At 35.3% G+C, this 16,548-nt stretch overlaps 2 protein-coding genes across 3 annotated transcripts in view; one reads left to right on the forward strand and one right to left on the reverse strand.

The window, feature by feature from the left end:
- Nucleotides 1-225, reverse strand: part of PLCL1 (phospholipase C like 1 (inactive)) — a 308,629-nt gene extending 308,404 nt beyond the window's left edge. Inside the window, exon 1 of the mRNA XM_074364217.1 lies at nt 114-225. The gene's annotated coding sequence lies outside the window, so the exon portion shown is untranslated. The remainder of the gene's footprint in view (nt 1-113) is intronic.
- A 305-nt stretch (nt 226-530) lies between these two features.
- Nucleotides 531-16,548, forward strand: part of BOLL (boule homolog, RNA binding protein) — a 51,997-nt gene continuing 35,979 nt past the window's right edge. For both annotated transcript variants that reach the window (XR_012507146.1, XM_010971900.2), the window contains exons 1-6: nt 531-663; nt 4,285-4,428; nt 6,935-7,026; nt 8,906-8,960; nt 10,229-10,304; nt 13,791-13,918. Coding sequence is in view for 1 of the 2 variants with exons in the window: in XM_010971900.2 (XP_010970202.1) it covers nt 643-663; nt 4,285-4,428; nt 6,935-7,026; nt 8,906-8,960; nt 10,229-10,304; nt 13,791-13,918 (516 nt within the window). In the remaining variant the exon portion in view is untranslated. The remainder of the gene's footprint in view (nt 664-4,284; nt 4,429-6,934; nt 7,027-8,905; nt 8,961-10,228; nt 10,305-13,790; nt 13,919-16,548) is intronic.

Here is a 16,548-nt window from a genome sequence, read left to right on the forward strand (position 1 = left end):
GGAGCCCCCGAGTTTGGCGCGTCAGGCCCCGGGGGTCAGACTTTGACTCTGCAAACTGACCTCCCCGCCCCGCACCAGCCTTCCGAAGTCGCCCCTCAACCGGCTTTTCGCACCTTAGTGAAGCCGGAGGTCACCTCCACCTCTCGAAACCCACCAGACCCCGAGGCCAACTTTTCTCCAACGGGGAGGAGGGAAAGGCGTGCGGTGCATGGAGCCTTGCAGAACCGTTCGTTCTCTCCTCCCCAGCCGTCTGAAAGCAGGCAAGAGTGGCCCCAGAACCGAGTCCTCGATCCGCACACTCCACGCACGCCCCGACCTGCCGCACGCTCAGCCCCTGAGACAGCTCAGCTTGACGACCACGGGCCACCGCCGAAACTTGCCCGCCCGCGCCCCTCCCCGCCTTGCGGCGCCCGCCCGCACCGCCGCCCGCGGCCCGAGGCGACGTCGTCTGCCCCTCCCACCACCCCCAGTGGCAGGTTCAGGCCCCGGGTCCGAGCCTGCGCCCCTGCAGCTGCCACCGCCGCCGTCGCCGCCAGGGGGAGTCTCTGTCGAGAAACGTGGTGTGGCTTCCTGGGTGTGAAGGTACTTTGAAATTTTAGGCTTCGGTTCCTTTCCCCCGGATTTTGAGGAGTGGAAAGGAAGATGGAGACCGAGTCCCGAGCGGTGAGTACGGCGGTAGGGCCTTGGGCCTTGCGCCCCAGGGTAGCGGAGCCGGGAGAAGGAGCAACGTGGACTCCGTCCATGAGGGGCTGGAAGGGCGAGTCTATAGCCCGTTATTTTGTCGAGAAGGAACGTGGACAGGGAGCCCCATAGACGGCTGGGAAGAGCCGCCAGGCCCCCATCGGGTTGTGTCGTGGGGTGGGGAAGGTGCGGCCCCCGGGCCTGGACTGGGTGTAGACGGGCTGGGGGACCTCGGAAACGGCCGGGAGGTTTCGGGAGGCAGTGGGTGGCTGGACCCTGTGCACCAAGGGGGTCCAGCTAGAGAAAGTTTTCCCGCCGAAACCGGGCTTGGCTGCCTCTTCGACGCTCAGTCCAGCCGGACTCAGCCCAGCTGCCCACGTGGGGAGTTGCCCGAACTGCGGATGCTTCCTCTCCCCTACTGGTCGGCTGAGACCAGAAGGCCTGAGAGACCAGGGAGGGGCGGGGGCCACCTGTGACTAGGTCGTACCTGGGCACTCTAGCACGGGTGCGCGCCTAAGGGAGGCCGAGGAGGCCCGAGGGCAACGTGCCGCCGCGCCTCGCCCAGCCCCGCCCCTCCGGCAGCCAATCAGCGCGCGCCACGCGAGGGCCGAGGGCCGGCTGCACACGAGGCCGGCGTCCGGGTCGGTGCCGTTGAGGGTTCCCGCCACTGCTGCTAGCGGGTTTGCGGGGCAAAATTTCTCGCTGGCTAGCCTTCTTTTCCCTCCCGCACTTTAGTGGGGAGGGGGTGGATCCTCGAGTCAGTGCTCAAGTTCACGATGACCCGAGAGAACCCGAGGAAGTTGTCGCCGCGGCCATTTCCCCCAGCGCGACAACTTGCTGGCCGCGGAGGGGAAGGAGCACGGAGGCCGTGACAGCGACGGTTAGCCCGCCCTCTTCCCGTGGTCTCGTTGGCAAAGTAGTTGATAGATTTCGAGGGTAATTCTCGAGGGGAGGAGGCACTGAGGACACATTACTTTGGAGGAAATTCTGAATAAACTCTTAAGTGCTAGAAGTTTTACTAAGCTAAGGTCCCTTACCTCTTACCTCAAAACAGCACTTTTCTAGGTGCTTTTCATACATTTGCAAAATTATTGCCAGCAGAATTTGAGGCTTTCTTTACTAACTCAGTGAATCGCTGACCTCTGAGGAACTTGGATGTTGCCTCTACCTGAGCCTTGTTACTGCCAAGATTAAATACTTTCAGGGCATTATTTATATTGTGTTCTTAAGCCCACAATCTAATGGTTGTCATATTGTGAGCAGGAAGAAATTATTCGTTTGTTCATTTGTTTTGTAAATATTTACTGAATTCCTGCTAGTATGGTTACTACTTTAGATGCTGCAGTGAACGAAATAGGCAAAACTCCCTCTCTTCGTGAACATTATTACATTATAGTGAAAAGAGACAGACAATAAACATAATAAGTAAATTATATAGTATGTTGGAAAGAGGTTAGTGGTAAAGATAGAAATAAAGCAGTTGGAACCCACAATAGAACAGGAACCTTAGAAACTGGAGAATGAAGGGAGTGGAATGTAAAAAGTTCATGATTTTCTTTCTTCTGTATCGTTTAACTGATTTCTCAAGATTGGAAATAAAGCACTCTGTTCTCTTCTGTTCATGTCATTCCTCTCTCAATGAAAAATAATGGAGTTGACTTATATTTAAACAAATCTGAGAACAAATAAGTTCATCCATTGAATTCATTTTGTTTTTAAGAAGAGAATTTTTTGAAGACTGATTTTTTTTAAGCTTTGCAAATAGGTGGTTTCTACATTCTCTAAACAAACAGGCAGAGAGAAAAGACTGTATCTACTAGAGCTGTTCTGTTATCTCTAGCAATACAAATCCACAGTTGCAAAGTAAAACTGAGCATCCAAGAATCATCCAATCTGGGCACCATGTCTTACAAGTGAAGTGACAAGTTGCAGATAACTTCCAAATGTGATGCTGTTACGTTTGGATTCCCAATTTCTTTAATTAGCAACTACAACATAGCAATTATTAAATATGATGACTCTGTGGTTTAATAGATGTTTTTATGAACTCTCTTACTGAGGAGTGGTTTTTGCCCTTAAGACTAGGTGGAGAATAAGCCCATACGGTGCAGCCTATAGCCCCATAGTCACCACTGACCTAGTCATTTCTCTGTACATCTTGCAGAGATTAATTTAGGGATTATGGTTTTATTGGCCAATGAAGTGAAAGGAGAGCAAATGTGAAAAAGAAAAATCCATTATCTAAGTTGGAAATTCATTGTCATAAATTTGTTTCTCAGAGAATTTAAATTATGAACATCAACCTTTTTGAAACTTGGAGCTTTTTAGTGCATTAGACTATCTTAGAAGTCTGTCTAGAATTCTCAGAAGGAAAATAATTAGCAAGTTCTTAAATTGGTTTCTCTTCAAAATTCTATTCTCAAGTCTTTCTTTTTTCAGATGTACCCTAAGAGTCTTCTATATTGCTATTGTGCAAAGGCTTATATGTTAATATATACTGATTAAAATCTAAGTTAGTTCCCCTGACTTAGAATTGTGAACATATGAATATGTACTGAACTCACTTCTACCTATGTGTTTTAGGTACTTTTTTTTTTTTTTTCAAAATCAGTCCACTTTTCAAATTGACAAGTGCATTTAAAAATTTCACTTTAGAGTTGAAAAATGGTGAACTTGTCAGAGCCTATTTACTTGTCAGTGCCCTTTAGCTAAAAACCATTGTGAACACACTTGTAACTTAATAAAGTTGGATCTTTTGAATTGCTGCAACAAGGAAAAACATACACCATGGGGCCTCTCAGCTTTAAAAGGGTGTTGGAAAGAATTTACTATAGAATTTAGACTTACGTTAAGCACTTTTTTTTGGGAGGGCTTAAGGAAGAAGGCTTTACTCTGAAATTCGTGTTGTTAGGAAGTGGGAGTGATTCTATGATTGGGTATGTTAATTCTTTACCTAGAAGGCAAGAAAAACAGATTGAGGCTAAAGCTGTGATTGATAAAGAAGGAGTAGTCTTATCAGCTAGGATAGAAGGATGTTTAGTCATTCTTGTGGTTTGGACAATGCTTTTGTTTTTGTCACTACACAGACATGATTATGGAATGGTCTTATTTTTTCTCTCTCCGTCACAGTCACAGAGTAGACTTGCCTGATGTTGGTGTTCCGTTAGCAAGAGAACAGCACAGCCTAGCTGTGAGTTCTGGCCAACTCCTAACAACACCAGGGCCTAGTTGGTTGTGCCAGGCCAGTTCCTCGCTGTCCAGGGCTGCTTTTCTCTTTCTCAGACGTCTTTTTAAGTTTAATATTCCTCCTTAATACTTAAAATATTTAAATAGTATATTTAATAATGATTAACTCATGCATGTTTAAGTAATATGTTTAAGATTTAAGATATTCTCTGTAGAGAAGTAGATTCTACATTTCCTATATTTTTGTTTCCCCAAAAAGTTTTTAGCTCTAGTTATAATCTTCCTAATAATAGAATAAAATTGAAATCTAAAATACTGCATTTTGTCAATGACTTATCTTTTTGAAGGATATATGCTTTCAGCCTGCATCAAAACTTATACCCTATGCTAAGAGTTTACAAGAATTTTATTTTACAGCAAACATCAAATCAAATGCAAACAGATTCATTATCTTCATCCCCTAATCCTGTGTCACCTGTGCCTTTGAATAACCCAACAAGTGCCCCAAGATATGGAACAGTGATCCCTAATCGCATCTTCGTAGGAGGCATTGACTTTAAGGTACCTCGTGTATTTTTTTGTATTAGAAGTTATTTTCTCAGAAGTTGTTTCTTTGTGCGGCCATAAAAATAATAACATATTTGCTATTTGCATAATGCTTAGGATGTTTCAAATTGTCTTAATATAAAGAATCTTTTCAACAACAATGTCAGTTAAGTAGAGTGTATATAATTGTCCAATTTCACATACAAGGAAACTGAGATTCATTGGTATTCTATAGGCTCATAGCTACTTCATGACAAAGTGAAAACTAGAATCCTAGATTTCTGACTCATAGCTCCACATTCTTTATTTTACCATACCACACTAACTGTACTTTTTTACATAGTACTCCAGTAGCCCAAATAATGAGTGATTATAATTTTCAAAAGAAGTCTCAATTAAGAGGAAAAATAAAAAAACAGAAAACAGTTTTATGAAATCCTGTTTCTCTATCCCAACTTTTATCTCAGGTTCCTGAGTAACTTCAAAACTTTTTTGTAAATTTCTTTCTATAACGTAATTTAGAATTTGATCACCCAAAAAGCCCTGTGTCCTTGTCAGAATAAAGCATCTTAACAGTAATATGTTTAAATAATGTAATCAGCCAATTTCCCTCTTTCAGAGAGGCACAGTTTGTGAGATGTTATGCAGCACCCCCATGTGGAAGGTGGTAGTAAACACCTATAGGAAAAGCAAGAAGGAAAAGCATGGATATTTTAAGTGGAATACTCTTACTTCCAAGTGGATATATAGAAGGATTTCCAAGCTTATATATTACATATTTGAAATTTATTGAAGAATCGTCTTAATGAAAAAAAAATCCTGTGTGATTAGGGTATGATATTTGACATTTATAATTCACTGTTTTCCCGTAGTCAGTCTCTCACAATTTGAATGGAATCCTGCTCAAGAGAAATGTTACCCTAAATGTATTTGTCAAAATTATGAGTCTTAAGCAAGAATGTGATTGGTGCACTAAAAATAAATTAAGGAAAACAATGTATGAAATGCTCTTTTAGAAAAATATTTTCTTTTTCTATGAAAATTATTAATAGCTGGCCCATAAATATTCAAGTTGAATATTCTTGTTAAGAATTTATTATATTAGCTTATTAAATTTTTTAAATAAACCATCCATAAATGCAATAATTTGTATGGCTAAGTTATTGTAGGTTACTGAAGCCTATCAGCTATAATATGAACTTGGGAAACATTGCTACAATGCAGTCAAAGCTTTAAGGTAACTGCTAGGTTTCCCTCCATCATACTTCTACCTTCCCAAAACTGTAGGTAATTTCTAGCAAGGAAATAGTCTACCATAGTAGCAAGAAGTCTCAAACTTTTAAAAACTCTTCTTTTTAAAACCCTACGGCCCATACCTTTTAATATTTAATCATTTTGAGTTTCTGTCTCCTTACTTTTCAACAAAGAAGTGGAGCTGCAAAATTGAACTACTGATTCTTCTATCAGAGAATAATTTGAATTAATTTGTTTTCAAGTCACTAATAGAAATCTTTATTCTGGCGTTGATTCCATTTTGTGTTTATTGAAATAAGAGGCAGTTAGTTACTCTTTGATTAACCCAGGATTTGTCATCATCCAGTTCAGCACGCTTTAGGTTACTAGCTTGAAACCAGTAAGTAGTGAGGGAGCAGTGGAGCTCAAGCGGTATAGCTCTCTGCTGTTAGGCGTGTTTTTTCCTAGATATATAAAGAAAATCTTTTCTAGGGATATTTAAAGTTCCTCTTGGGAGAAACACTTATAGCTGAACCAGAAACTGAAGTTACAGTGAATTTAGTGTGAATACTCTAGGAAAAGGTGATAAGAGTCTAGTATAAGACTATTTCAGTTAAAACCAGATATGCCAAACCATCTTTGTAGATATCTTGTACGTGACAGTCTAATTATGACTCATTTTTATTTTGAATATCATCATAATGTCTGTATTAGGCTGAAATGTGTATTGAGTACAGATAAAGCATCTAAAACTTTAAATCTTGTAGCCTCTCTGTTATTATCACAAATTGAGTTCAAGTACTTTTGGAAATATATTTCCTTCCTAACACCTTACTTTTCCTGGAGACTATGCTGATTAAAATGGAGTGACTGGTGTAGTCCAGCGTAACCTAGTTCCACTACCATGACTGTGGGCCTCTCTGAACCACAAGAACCAATAGTAATATACCCTTACTATAATTACAGCCATGCCTAATTCAATTTTATTAAAAACTGGCCAACTAGAGAACAAGAATTCCTTTAAATAATGAACTTTCTTTGTAGTTTTTTTACAAATTCAGCTTAAAATTTTTATTGCTATGTTACACTTTAACATAGCTACTGCATAAAGCAAAATACTCATATTGATTTTAATAACCTAGTGGTTTCATGCACTGTTTTTATGAGAGGCATTCTTATATGCATATTATTATCATTTATTACCTTTTTCATCTCCAAAACAAGCATAAGAGTTGTTTCATCATTTATACATTAAAATTTTTTTCATGTTTTCTTTTTATGCCATTAGACAAATGAAAATGATTTAAGAAAATTTTTTTCCCAATATGGGTCTGTAAAAGAAGTGAAGATTGTAAATGACAGAGCCGGAGTGTCCAAAGGGTTAGTATTACTATAGAAAGTACATAGAACTAACAATTGTATTTTTATTGGATTACTAGGTTTTGCATGCTAACTTACTTTGGTTCCATTGTTAAAAACAGAGTTTCATGCCATCTTTCCTCCTACCTTTTGATCTCCTGTTTTGTGTGTGTGTGTGTGTGTGTGCACACATGTGTATTTTGGAGGGAGACACCATAATATTCCTTAATTCGTTGGGAAGTTATTCTTACATAGTCTGAGAGACAGTTCATTGTTAGGAAGTAAGCACATAATATTGAGTAGCTAATGTCCAGTAGCCAAGGAACCAGAAGCTAAAGGAATCTGATACTTTTGGAATTGTATGCCTGCTTTAGACTAAAGAGAACTTTATTTTAAAAAGGCTGACACAAAATAATGTCTGTGGGTTGTGTCTCAAAGACCTAGTTAAGGGACTAATCTGAGAAATATAACTCTAATGAGAATGATTTTTAATTGCTGAATCAAAGAGGATGAAAATTGAGGAAAAAGCAGTAGGATTTGTTTAGAGACCTTAGAGCTATTTCAGTGGATTAATACATACAAAAGCCAAATATCAGAGAAGAAAAAGGTAATTTAACATAGTGTGCTTGCTTAAGAAGTTTGACTGCAAAGTTAAGGAAAGGAAGTCAATGAAGGATTGTGTTTATTTTCTTGAAAAATAAGCAATATATACATATTCATAGGCATAAAAGAAGGGACCAATAAGGATTAAAAATTATATTAGTGGGAAACTACATATAAGTATGACAGGTGGACACTTTAGAAGAGATGGGATCCTGCAGAGAGGTTATTTTTAAACAAATTAAATACTTCCTCAGACTTACAAACAATATTGGGATGAAATGAGATTGTACCTCTTGTATTTGGCTAATAGAATTTGTAATGTCCATTTTTTGTCATTAAAAAGCATACATAGAAATGTAAACTGTATTTTATACTTTTTCCACTGGGTGGTATATGTGTTCTACCAAACAAAAAATAGCATCAAAATATTTCCTTAGCCCTTGTTTAATGTTTAGGCAAATAGAAAAAGAGAAATTTCTTTGCTGGAAAGAGAAAATTCATATATAATATAGAAATTATGAATTGAAGAAGACAGTAAATATTGACTAATTACATAATAGTAATTATGATTTGAAGAAAATAGTAGTTTAGCACTAAGTTATCTAAATAGAGGTTACTTTTTTGGGAGATATACTTTTTATTTCTTTTGTTCCTTTTTATAGGAAGCTATTTTGGCTTTTTGGACATGACATACATTGTGTATTTTTATCTTAATCATATGATTTATATTCTGAAGGTAGCAATTATATATGAAAAGCAGATATAAAGTCTGGGTGTGTTGTACATATTTTAGTTGATTTTATTTGGGAAATATACTAATAGTTGCATTATCAGTTTATATATGCTGATAATAGTAAATAATGCTTGTATTCTCACTTACCAATATAAAAAATTTTATTATGTTGAAATTTTTAATTTTTTTAAAGGTTTTTTCTATTTTGATTTCTATTTAAGCCAAACTTCTGTCATTTTAAAAGGAGACTATTGCTCTGGACTGAAATTTATTGCATCCTAATTTGTAAACCAGAACACAAAACTCTCATGCTTTCCTACCTTACATATAGCTCAGATCTGAAACTGTTACAGTATCCTTGGGGTCTTTTTTTTCTCTTTTAGTCCCCTCACTTTAAGAGGGGGTGATAGTGTTAAGCTGTGAATGATTCACCTAAGTTTTGCATACTGGTGTGCCATAAGAAAATGCTCACTCCTACCATGGCCTATTCTTAAAAAAAATTTTTTTAATCTTAATATAATTCCAATGTAATATTCTAAGAAAATAATTAATGCATTTATTTAGGTATGGTTTCGTCACTTTTGAAACACAAGAAGATGCACAAAAAATTTTACAAGAGGTAAGATCTTTTGGTGTATTTAATTTCATTTTTGGAACTTCTTTCTTTAAAACTAATCCTTTAAGGTATGAATTTAATAGTGGGGTTCCAGTACAATGATCAATTGCTAAATATATGTGTGTGTATATATATATATATATATATATATATATATATACACATATATATATATATATACCTTCTTTGCATCTTAAAATTGACATTAATCTCCCAAAAAATGAATAAAAGAAAGATTAAAGCAAAACTTTATCTGCAAAAAAACAAATTCCAAATGATTATATAAGTATGGTTGTGAAGCTGTAATATAATTTTTCACTTTATTTGCTTAAACTAAGCATTTAGGGATGTATCTTTTCTGAATTGTTAATAGCACTTTAAATTCCTGAAAAACCACTACAAATGTGGATTTCTAGAGTGAAGTTAGCTGAGATTATTTCCCACCTATGAAAAACTTCATATAAACTAAGAGCATTCCTAGAAGAAGTCTGTAGCCTGCAGTTCAGTATAATAACTTTAAATCTGGAAAGCATAACATTTAATTTTTTAAGAAAAAATATTACTTGAATTGTATTTAATTGTCATATGCAGTCAATTCTCATTATTTGTAGTGGTTGTGTTCTATAGTCACCACGTAGCAAATATTGAAGTACTTCTAGAAGAAATCAGGGCTAGGCCTCCGCAAGCTTCTGGTCACAATATCTTCATCAGCCAATCAATACATAACTTTGTTTTATGTGTGTTTCTGTTTAAAGACATTATATTTAATGTGTATTTCTGATTCATTAACATTGAACCCATGGCCAACAGCACTATAACTCATACCTGAATTAAACCCAACTAACAGATTTTTCTCCATTAATGCTCATGACAGTCTCTTTGCACTAGCAACACTAGCCGGCAGGCACTTCAGCACTACACTTGAGGGATATTTTAAATAGCAGAAACACCCGCATAAAGTACAAAAGTGTTAAAAACATGGCACTAAATAGAATATGAAAACGACACTTGTTTACAGTATAAAAGCTGAAACAAGAAAACGTAGTGTCACCCTGTTTGACCTTAGCTGGGACCATTGTGTCAGGTGACTCAAATTTTTCACCTCTCTGCTCACACTAATAACTGGTAAATTGCCAGATGAGAACTTAGGGTCAGAACATTGGAACCAAGATTCACACCCAGATGTTTAAATCCAAAGACTTTGCCCTTTCCATTATGCCCTGATGCTTTCAAAGAATGATAATAAAATAATTTATTTTTTCTTATTTTAGGCTGAAAAACTTAATTATAAGGATAAGAAACTGAACATTGGTCCAGCAATAAGAAAACAACAAGTAGGGATCCCTCGTATGTATTGAGAACTAATGTATTTTTCAATATTTTTGCATTGTTCTTTTTTGAAATACTAGACTTTTGATAGAATTTCATTAAAATATCAAGTTTCTTTCATTTAATAAAGTTATTTTAGTGAATTTGATGGTCAAATGAATAGTTCTCACCACAAATTAATACATACTAGATTGTGGGGTGTGGGGGCTAGGAAAATTTTATATAAATAATGATGTTTAACTATATTCCATATAGTTACATCTTTAAAGGAAAATCATTTATGATAAAAATATAAAGTTACAAAAGTAATTAGAAATAATTAAGAATTACTATTTAGAAAATTTTCTAATTAACAAAGTAATTTAAAATTAGAGTAAAACTACTGAAAGTAAAAATAAAGAACAAATATCAGAACTCTGTATGGTGTGTACTCTAACCCAACCACGTGTAGCATAATTATCAGAAGAAACAGTCCCTAAAGCTTTAGGAATTGGCTAAATTAGGTGCCTTCCGCATATTTTCATAATGCTTTCAACTCTACTCTTTTTTTCTTATTCTTTTGATTTATTAAATTAGACATCTTAACAGTTAACTTTTTACCTATACTATTTTTTAAAATCTCTTAACAGAGTCTTTGATTAGGAGAAACTTCACATAAAATTTGTAACTAAATTTTCATAGTGTCCTAGTGTCTACTGGGATGCTTAAAACATTAGGTAGTTATTGTATATCTGTTAACAAACTAATTGATTGTGCTCATTTGGACTGTTCTGTTTTTGACTTAGAAGTCAACAAATATCAAGTTTAATTTTGGCTTAGTATTTGTTAATTTAGAAGATAACTGCTGTGTCCTCAGTAGATTGATACTCCAAAATGGAATGCACAAATCTGGCAGAATGCTAAATATCTTCAAACTACTATTATTAGTTGCAAGAGTTAAGCTACAAGGAACAGTTCTTTAGCCCATTATCACCAGCAGTAGGAACAAGTAGTACTGTTCCTATTATGACCCACAAGTTGCTAAAAATAGAACATAAATAAGCACTATGCTGAATGCTTTCAAACAGACCAATAGTTATTTAAGAACTATTTGGTGCAAGGGTCAGTGTTACGGGTTTTCGTTTATTTCATTTAATCTTTACAGCAACTTGTAAGGTATTGTTTGCTTTATTTTTGTAAATAGTCTTACAAAGGTAAAACCATTGTTTTAGAAACGTTTCAGCTGAAATACTCTTGAATGTAGAGGAGAGTTAATCTGGGCATGCTGTGGGTCTTAATCCAGTGCAGCATACCAGAATTATGAATTTTCTTTAAAGTCTCATGGTTTATGTAAAAACTTCATGCACAATTTTCAGTCTGTTCCATAACATTGTATTGTTTTTTATAATATAAAAATATTTCCTAAAAATAATTGTTCTAATAAAACTGATTGTATAGGAAGATCACCATGTTCAGCTTATGCCTTTTCATATTTCCTGACATACCATCCCATGCCCAAATTTGAGAAGTATGGGGTTAAATAACTTAACCAAATGGTAGCGTTAGCCTTCAAATCCAGGAGAGTTTGACTCCAAAGCTCTTTTTACTTTTCTACGAAGAAATAATAAATATTAAAAGTACATTTACAAAGTACAAAGGATTTTTATCTTCACTTTTTTTCAAATCTGTCATTTCTTTTCCATTTCCATTACCAACATTCGAGTCCCAGCTACTCACTTTGCTTGCCTTAATTACTAGAAAAACCTCCTAACTGGTCTTTCTGAATTCAGTCTTGCTACCTTCCAACCCATCACACACAAAGCAGCCAGAGTGATCTTTCAGAATTGCACATCTTATGTTATTCTCTGCTTATTTTGAGTTGTTCTTCCTTTTTCTTTCCATGTTTTAACCATCTAGCCTTCTTCCAGTTTCAGAACATAACCATTCTCCTGATATACTGTTTTGTTTACCTAGAATGATTTTTGCCATCCCATTCATTCTTTAAAGCTCAGCCCAAAACAAACATCATTTCCTGACAAATGCTACATATATACATACGTATATATTTGAAATGTTCAGCATAGTATCATATACTACCCAGTGTTAATACCCTATACTGCCTCTTCATGTATTTGTCAAAACTGTATTTAATTAATCGTGTAATTAGCTGATGACTGTCTTCCCCACCAGAACCTAACTTCTATGAAGATAGAGGCCATGGCATGCTCAACTTTTTTCTTTTCTCTTTTTGGCTGTGTCACCAGAGCCTAGTTCAATGCCTTGTAATAATAATCACTCAAAATTTATTTATTTAACAGATAAACCTGTGGTTCCTTAATGATCTTTGGAGAGAAATCCATGAATCTCCTGAATTGTGTATAAAATTTTGTTTGAATGTACATACTTCTGAGAAAAGGGTCTGTGACTCTCATCAAATTCTCAAAAGCATTGAATTAAGAACCATTAAAATATGCAGTAACAATACTAGGTGAAATGCAGTGAAAATATAAAAGCTGAGAAGTAATAGTGCTACTTAAAGTGGTAGGCCAATTCTGCTCATAGTGTGGTTTGCAGACACCAACAGTTCACTTGGAATCTGTCAAAACGCAATTCCTCAGACCCTGTCCTAGAATCCTGAATCAAAATCTCTTGAAATGGGGACCTGGAATTTGTATTTTAATAAACTGTCTAGGTTATTACAATGTATTTTAAGTTTTGAGAAATGCTAGTATAGTGGGTGGAGAATTGCCAGTTCAGTAATTTATATAACCTTGCTGGTCAAGTACTTAACTCTAGCTTGGCATATAAAATTTTTAGTCTCCTCCTAATAAAAAATTTCTTTTTTATTTTGGGGAAAGGAGTATACATGACCTGGGAAAAGAGATGAGGACCCAAAATTAGCAACATGAAGATCTGTGGTCATGTTTGCAACAGCAGCAGTTATAGCAAAGGGAGACTAGAGAATAAAAGTTAGTCATAGCATGAGTGAATGCTTGCTGATAGTAGATCCAAAGAACCTGTAGGGTGGAACAAGTGTCCTGAAGAAAGTAGAACTTGTCCAACTTCACTGCCTCTATCATCTTTGACCTTGTACAAATAAAAGGTCAAGGTCTTACTAAGATCTTAGGAACTTCACTACAGTGTCTGGAGTCTTGATGTAACTTTAAATTAAATGTAATTTATATTTGTAAAAATAATGACTTTGCTAATAATAATCTCAGTTAAGTGTTATGTTTCATTATACCGGTATTAAAATCTGAATTGGTAAATTTTTAGCATTCCTTGTTAAACTTGTTTCTTTTTCTTTTACTCACCTTAAGCTAATAAAAGCTCTAAGGTAGTAGGTTTGAAAATATATACTTCAAAGATGTGTTAAGATATGGAATTTTTTAAAAACTTGTAACATTCCATTTTTACTGTAGTTATATTACATGTATTAAGAGAAACATTTTCCAGTGTTCAGAAATTATATTTTTAAATGTTAAACTGAACATTTCAGTTATTACTATTTAATCTTCATTTTAGGTTCTAGCATAATGCCAGCAGCTGGAACAATGTATCTAACAACTTCAACTGGATATCCTTACACTTACCATAATGGTGTTGCTTATTTTCAAACTCCAGAAGTAACTTCTGTTCCACCACCTTGGCCTGTAAGTTATTTCATTTTAGAAGGATTTCCATCTATTACTGTTAAATTTTTTATTTCTGAACTATTTCAACCACAGACAAATACAAATAATAATATAACAGCCATATAGCGACCACTCAGATTTAATAGATGTTAACATTTTGCCATGTTTACTTAAGTTCTTTCAATGGCAGGTGTAAAATATGATAAATTCAAGTAAAGCCTCTTTACCCTCATTATCCTACCCTTTTTTCCTCCTCAGAGGTAACCAGAGTATCTTTCCTGTTTCCTAAAAAAAAAATTGTATATGTTTTTACTACAAATGTAGATAGATATCCTTAAACAATAGATATACAGTGTTCCTTTTGGTGGTTTTTAAATACTATGTACATAACCTAGTTTTTCTATTCAGCACTGTATTTTTGAGATTAAACCATGCTGAGCCTAGTATATCTAGTTCACTTACTTCAATTTTTTATATATTCCATTGTATGAGTATATATTCCCCTGTTCATAGGCATTTTCAGTTTTTTCTATAATCAAGACCACATTGAACATCTAGATTTGGTATATATTGCGTGAGAGCTTATCTAGGACAGTGGTCTTCAAAGTTTCTGCTTATATATCCTCTAAAGTTTTTTGGAAAAATTATGAATACTGTCACTCATTTTTAAGTTGATATCTGAAATTTACCATAATTAAAAATAGTTTGGACATATTAAATATTATAGATTTGCTTTAGGTATATTTTTATAAAACTTTGTAGCTACAGATTTCATTTAAGGAAAATGTCCTATGTGTAGTGATGGATGTTAACTAGACTCATTGTGGTTATCATTTCATTTTTTGTATGTGTATATATATATATGTATATATATATATATATATATATATATATATATATATATATATGTATAATCATTATGTTATACTCCTGAAACTAGTATGTCATGTGTCAATTATACCTTAGAAAAATGGAAAAATCTGCTCTATAACTCAGTTAACAAAACCAGTCAACCAAATAAAATTAGTCAATCAAATAAAATTTAGTTTCTATTAGAAAATTATGGCTTTATTTTTAAGTTCAAATAAATGAATTAATATGTATTCCTGTGACCATCACATAATTTATTTTCTTCCCTGGATATGAAATAAGGTACCAACTCCCCCTTAATATTTCTTATATAAGCTCTCTTTTCTTTGCTCTCTCCTATTTCTGAAGGGTATTGCTCTCTTGAATTGTCTATTTGTTTGATGCCCTGTTAGTGTTTACATTCCAGAACAACACATTATAGCAAGATCCAGAATAAGTGTGCCTTTAATAATGAAGGGAAAGAGTAATTGTGAAAGGGGAATTTTGAAAAGAAGAATCCATTTTACACAGATACATTCACAGATCAAATCAGGAAGGAGGCCATATGAAATACCTGAAAATTAGCACTCTTAAACCTGTTCATGCCCAGGTAGCACTGGAAGATTTTTGTGTTCCCCTGCCTTGGTCTGGGCTACAATATATGTGTAGAAGCAGAATTTCACATTTCTAGAGTATACACATCTTTGAGTAGATGTTGCCAAATACCTTTCTAAAGTGTACCAGTATACAAGTTAGTTAACTGTTTATGAGAGCTTCAGTTTCTCCATAATCTGCCAGTCCTTTAATTTACTAGATTTGCCAATAGTATCATGAAATGGTATCTTGTTTTACCTTTCATTTGCTGAGCCAGTGGTAAGACTGAACATAGTTTCCTTTATTTATTGCCCACTTAAGTTTCTTCCTGTGAGCTGCCTCTTCGTATCTTTTGCCCATTTTTTTCTATTGGGATTGTTTGTCTTTTTCTTGAGTTCATTATATGAATTTTGTGCATTGTAAATATCTTCTAGTTTGTGCCTTGTCCATTAAGTTTATAGTATTTTTTTGTCATACAGAAGTTTTTTATTTTAATGTTGAGAGATGTATTAATCTTTTCTTTCATGGTTTCAGATTTGTGTCTTGTTTAAAAAAAAAAATACCATGGTGTTGCTGTTGTTCACATCTAGATCTTAAATCTGAAGCTTATGTATTGACTAATTCATCTTCTTCCACTGTTTTGAAATGAATCTTCTGTCAAATGCCTAATTTCTGTGCGTGGGAGTTTCCTTCTGGGCTCCCTGTTACGTTCCATTGGTATATTTGTTCGCCCTTCCTAATTCTGCTATAATTCCTGTTGCTTTATAATAAGTCTTAGAAACTGATAGAGCAATAATCTCACTCTGTTCTTTAGGAGTCTCTCATCTATCCTGAAGTCTTTGCTTTTATAAATATAAATGTCATAATTTAGCTTGTTCAGCTCTGTGAAAAGCCTTTGTTTTTATTAGAATTGCATTAAATATATACATTAATGTGGGACATTTAAGCATAATACTGAATTTTCCCATTCATAAACATTATTTAGGTCTTTCCATCCATCAGTAAAATTTGCTTTCTCCATAAAAAAATTTGACACATCATTTGTTTGATTTACTCTTAGGTACTCTGTAGTTTTTGTTACTTTTATGAATGGCATATTTTTTTTAATCACACTTCGCAGTAGGTTGTGACTGGTGTGTAGTATGCTTTTGATTCATAAATGTTGATATTTTATCAGTAACCCTGCCAAACTCTCCTATAGGCAA

The sequence above is a fragment of the Camelus bactrianus genome, chromosome 5, assembly GCF_048773025.1.
Source record: "Camelus bactrianus isolate YW-2024 breed Bactrian camel chromosome 5, ASM4877302v1, whole genome shotgun sequence".
NCBI lineage: Eukaryota > Metazoa > Chordata > Mammalia > Artiodactyla > Camelidae > Camelus > Camelus bactrianus.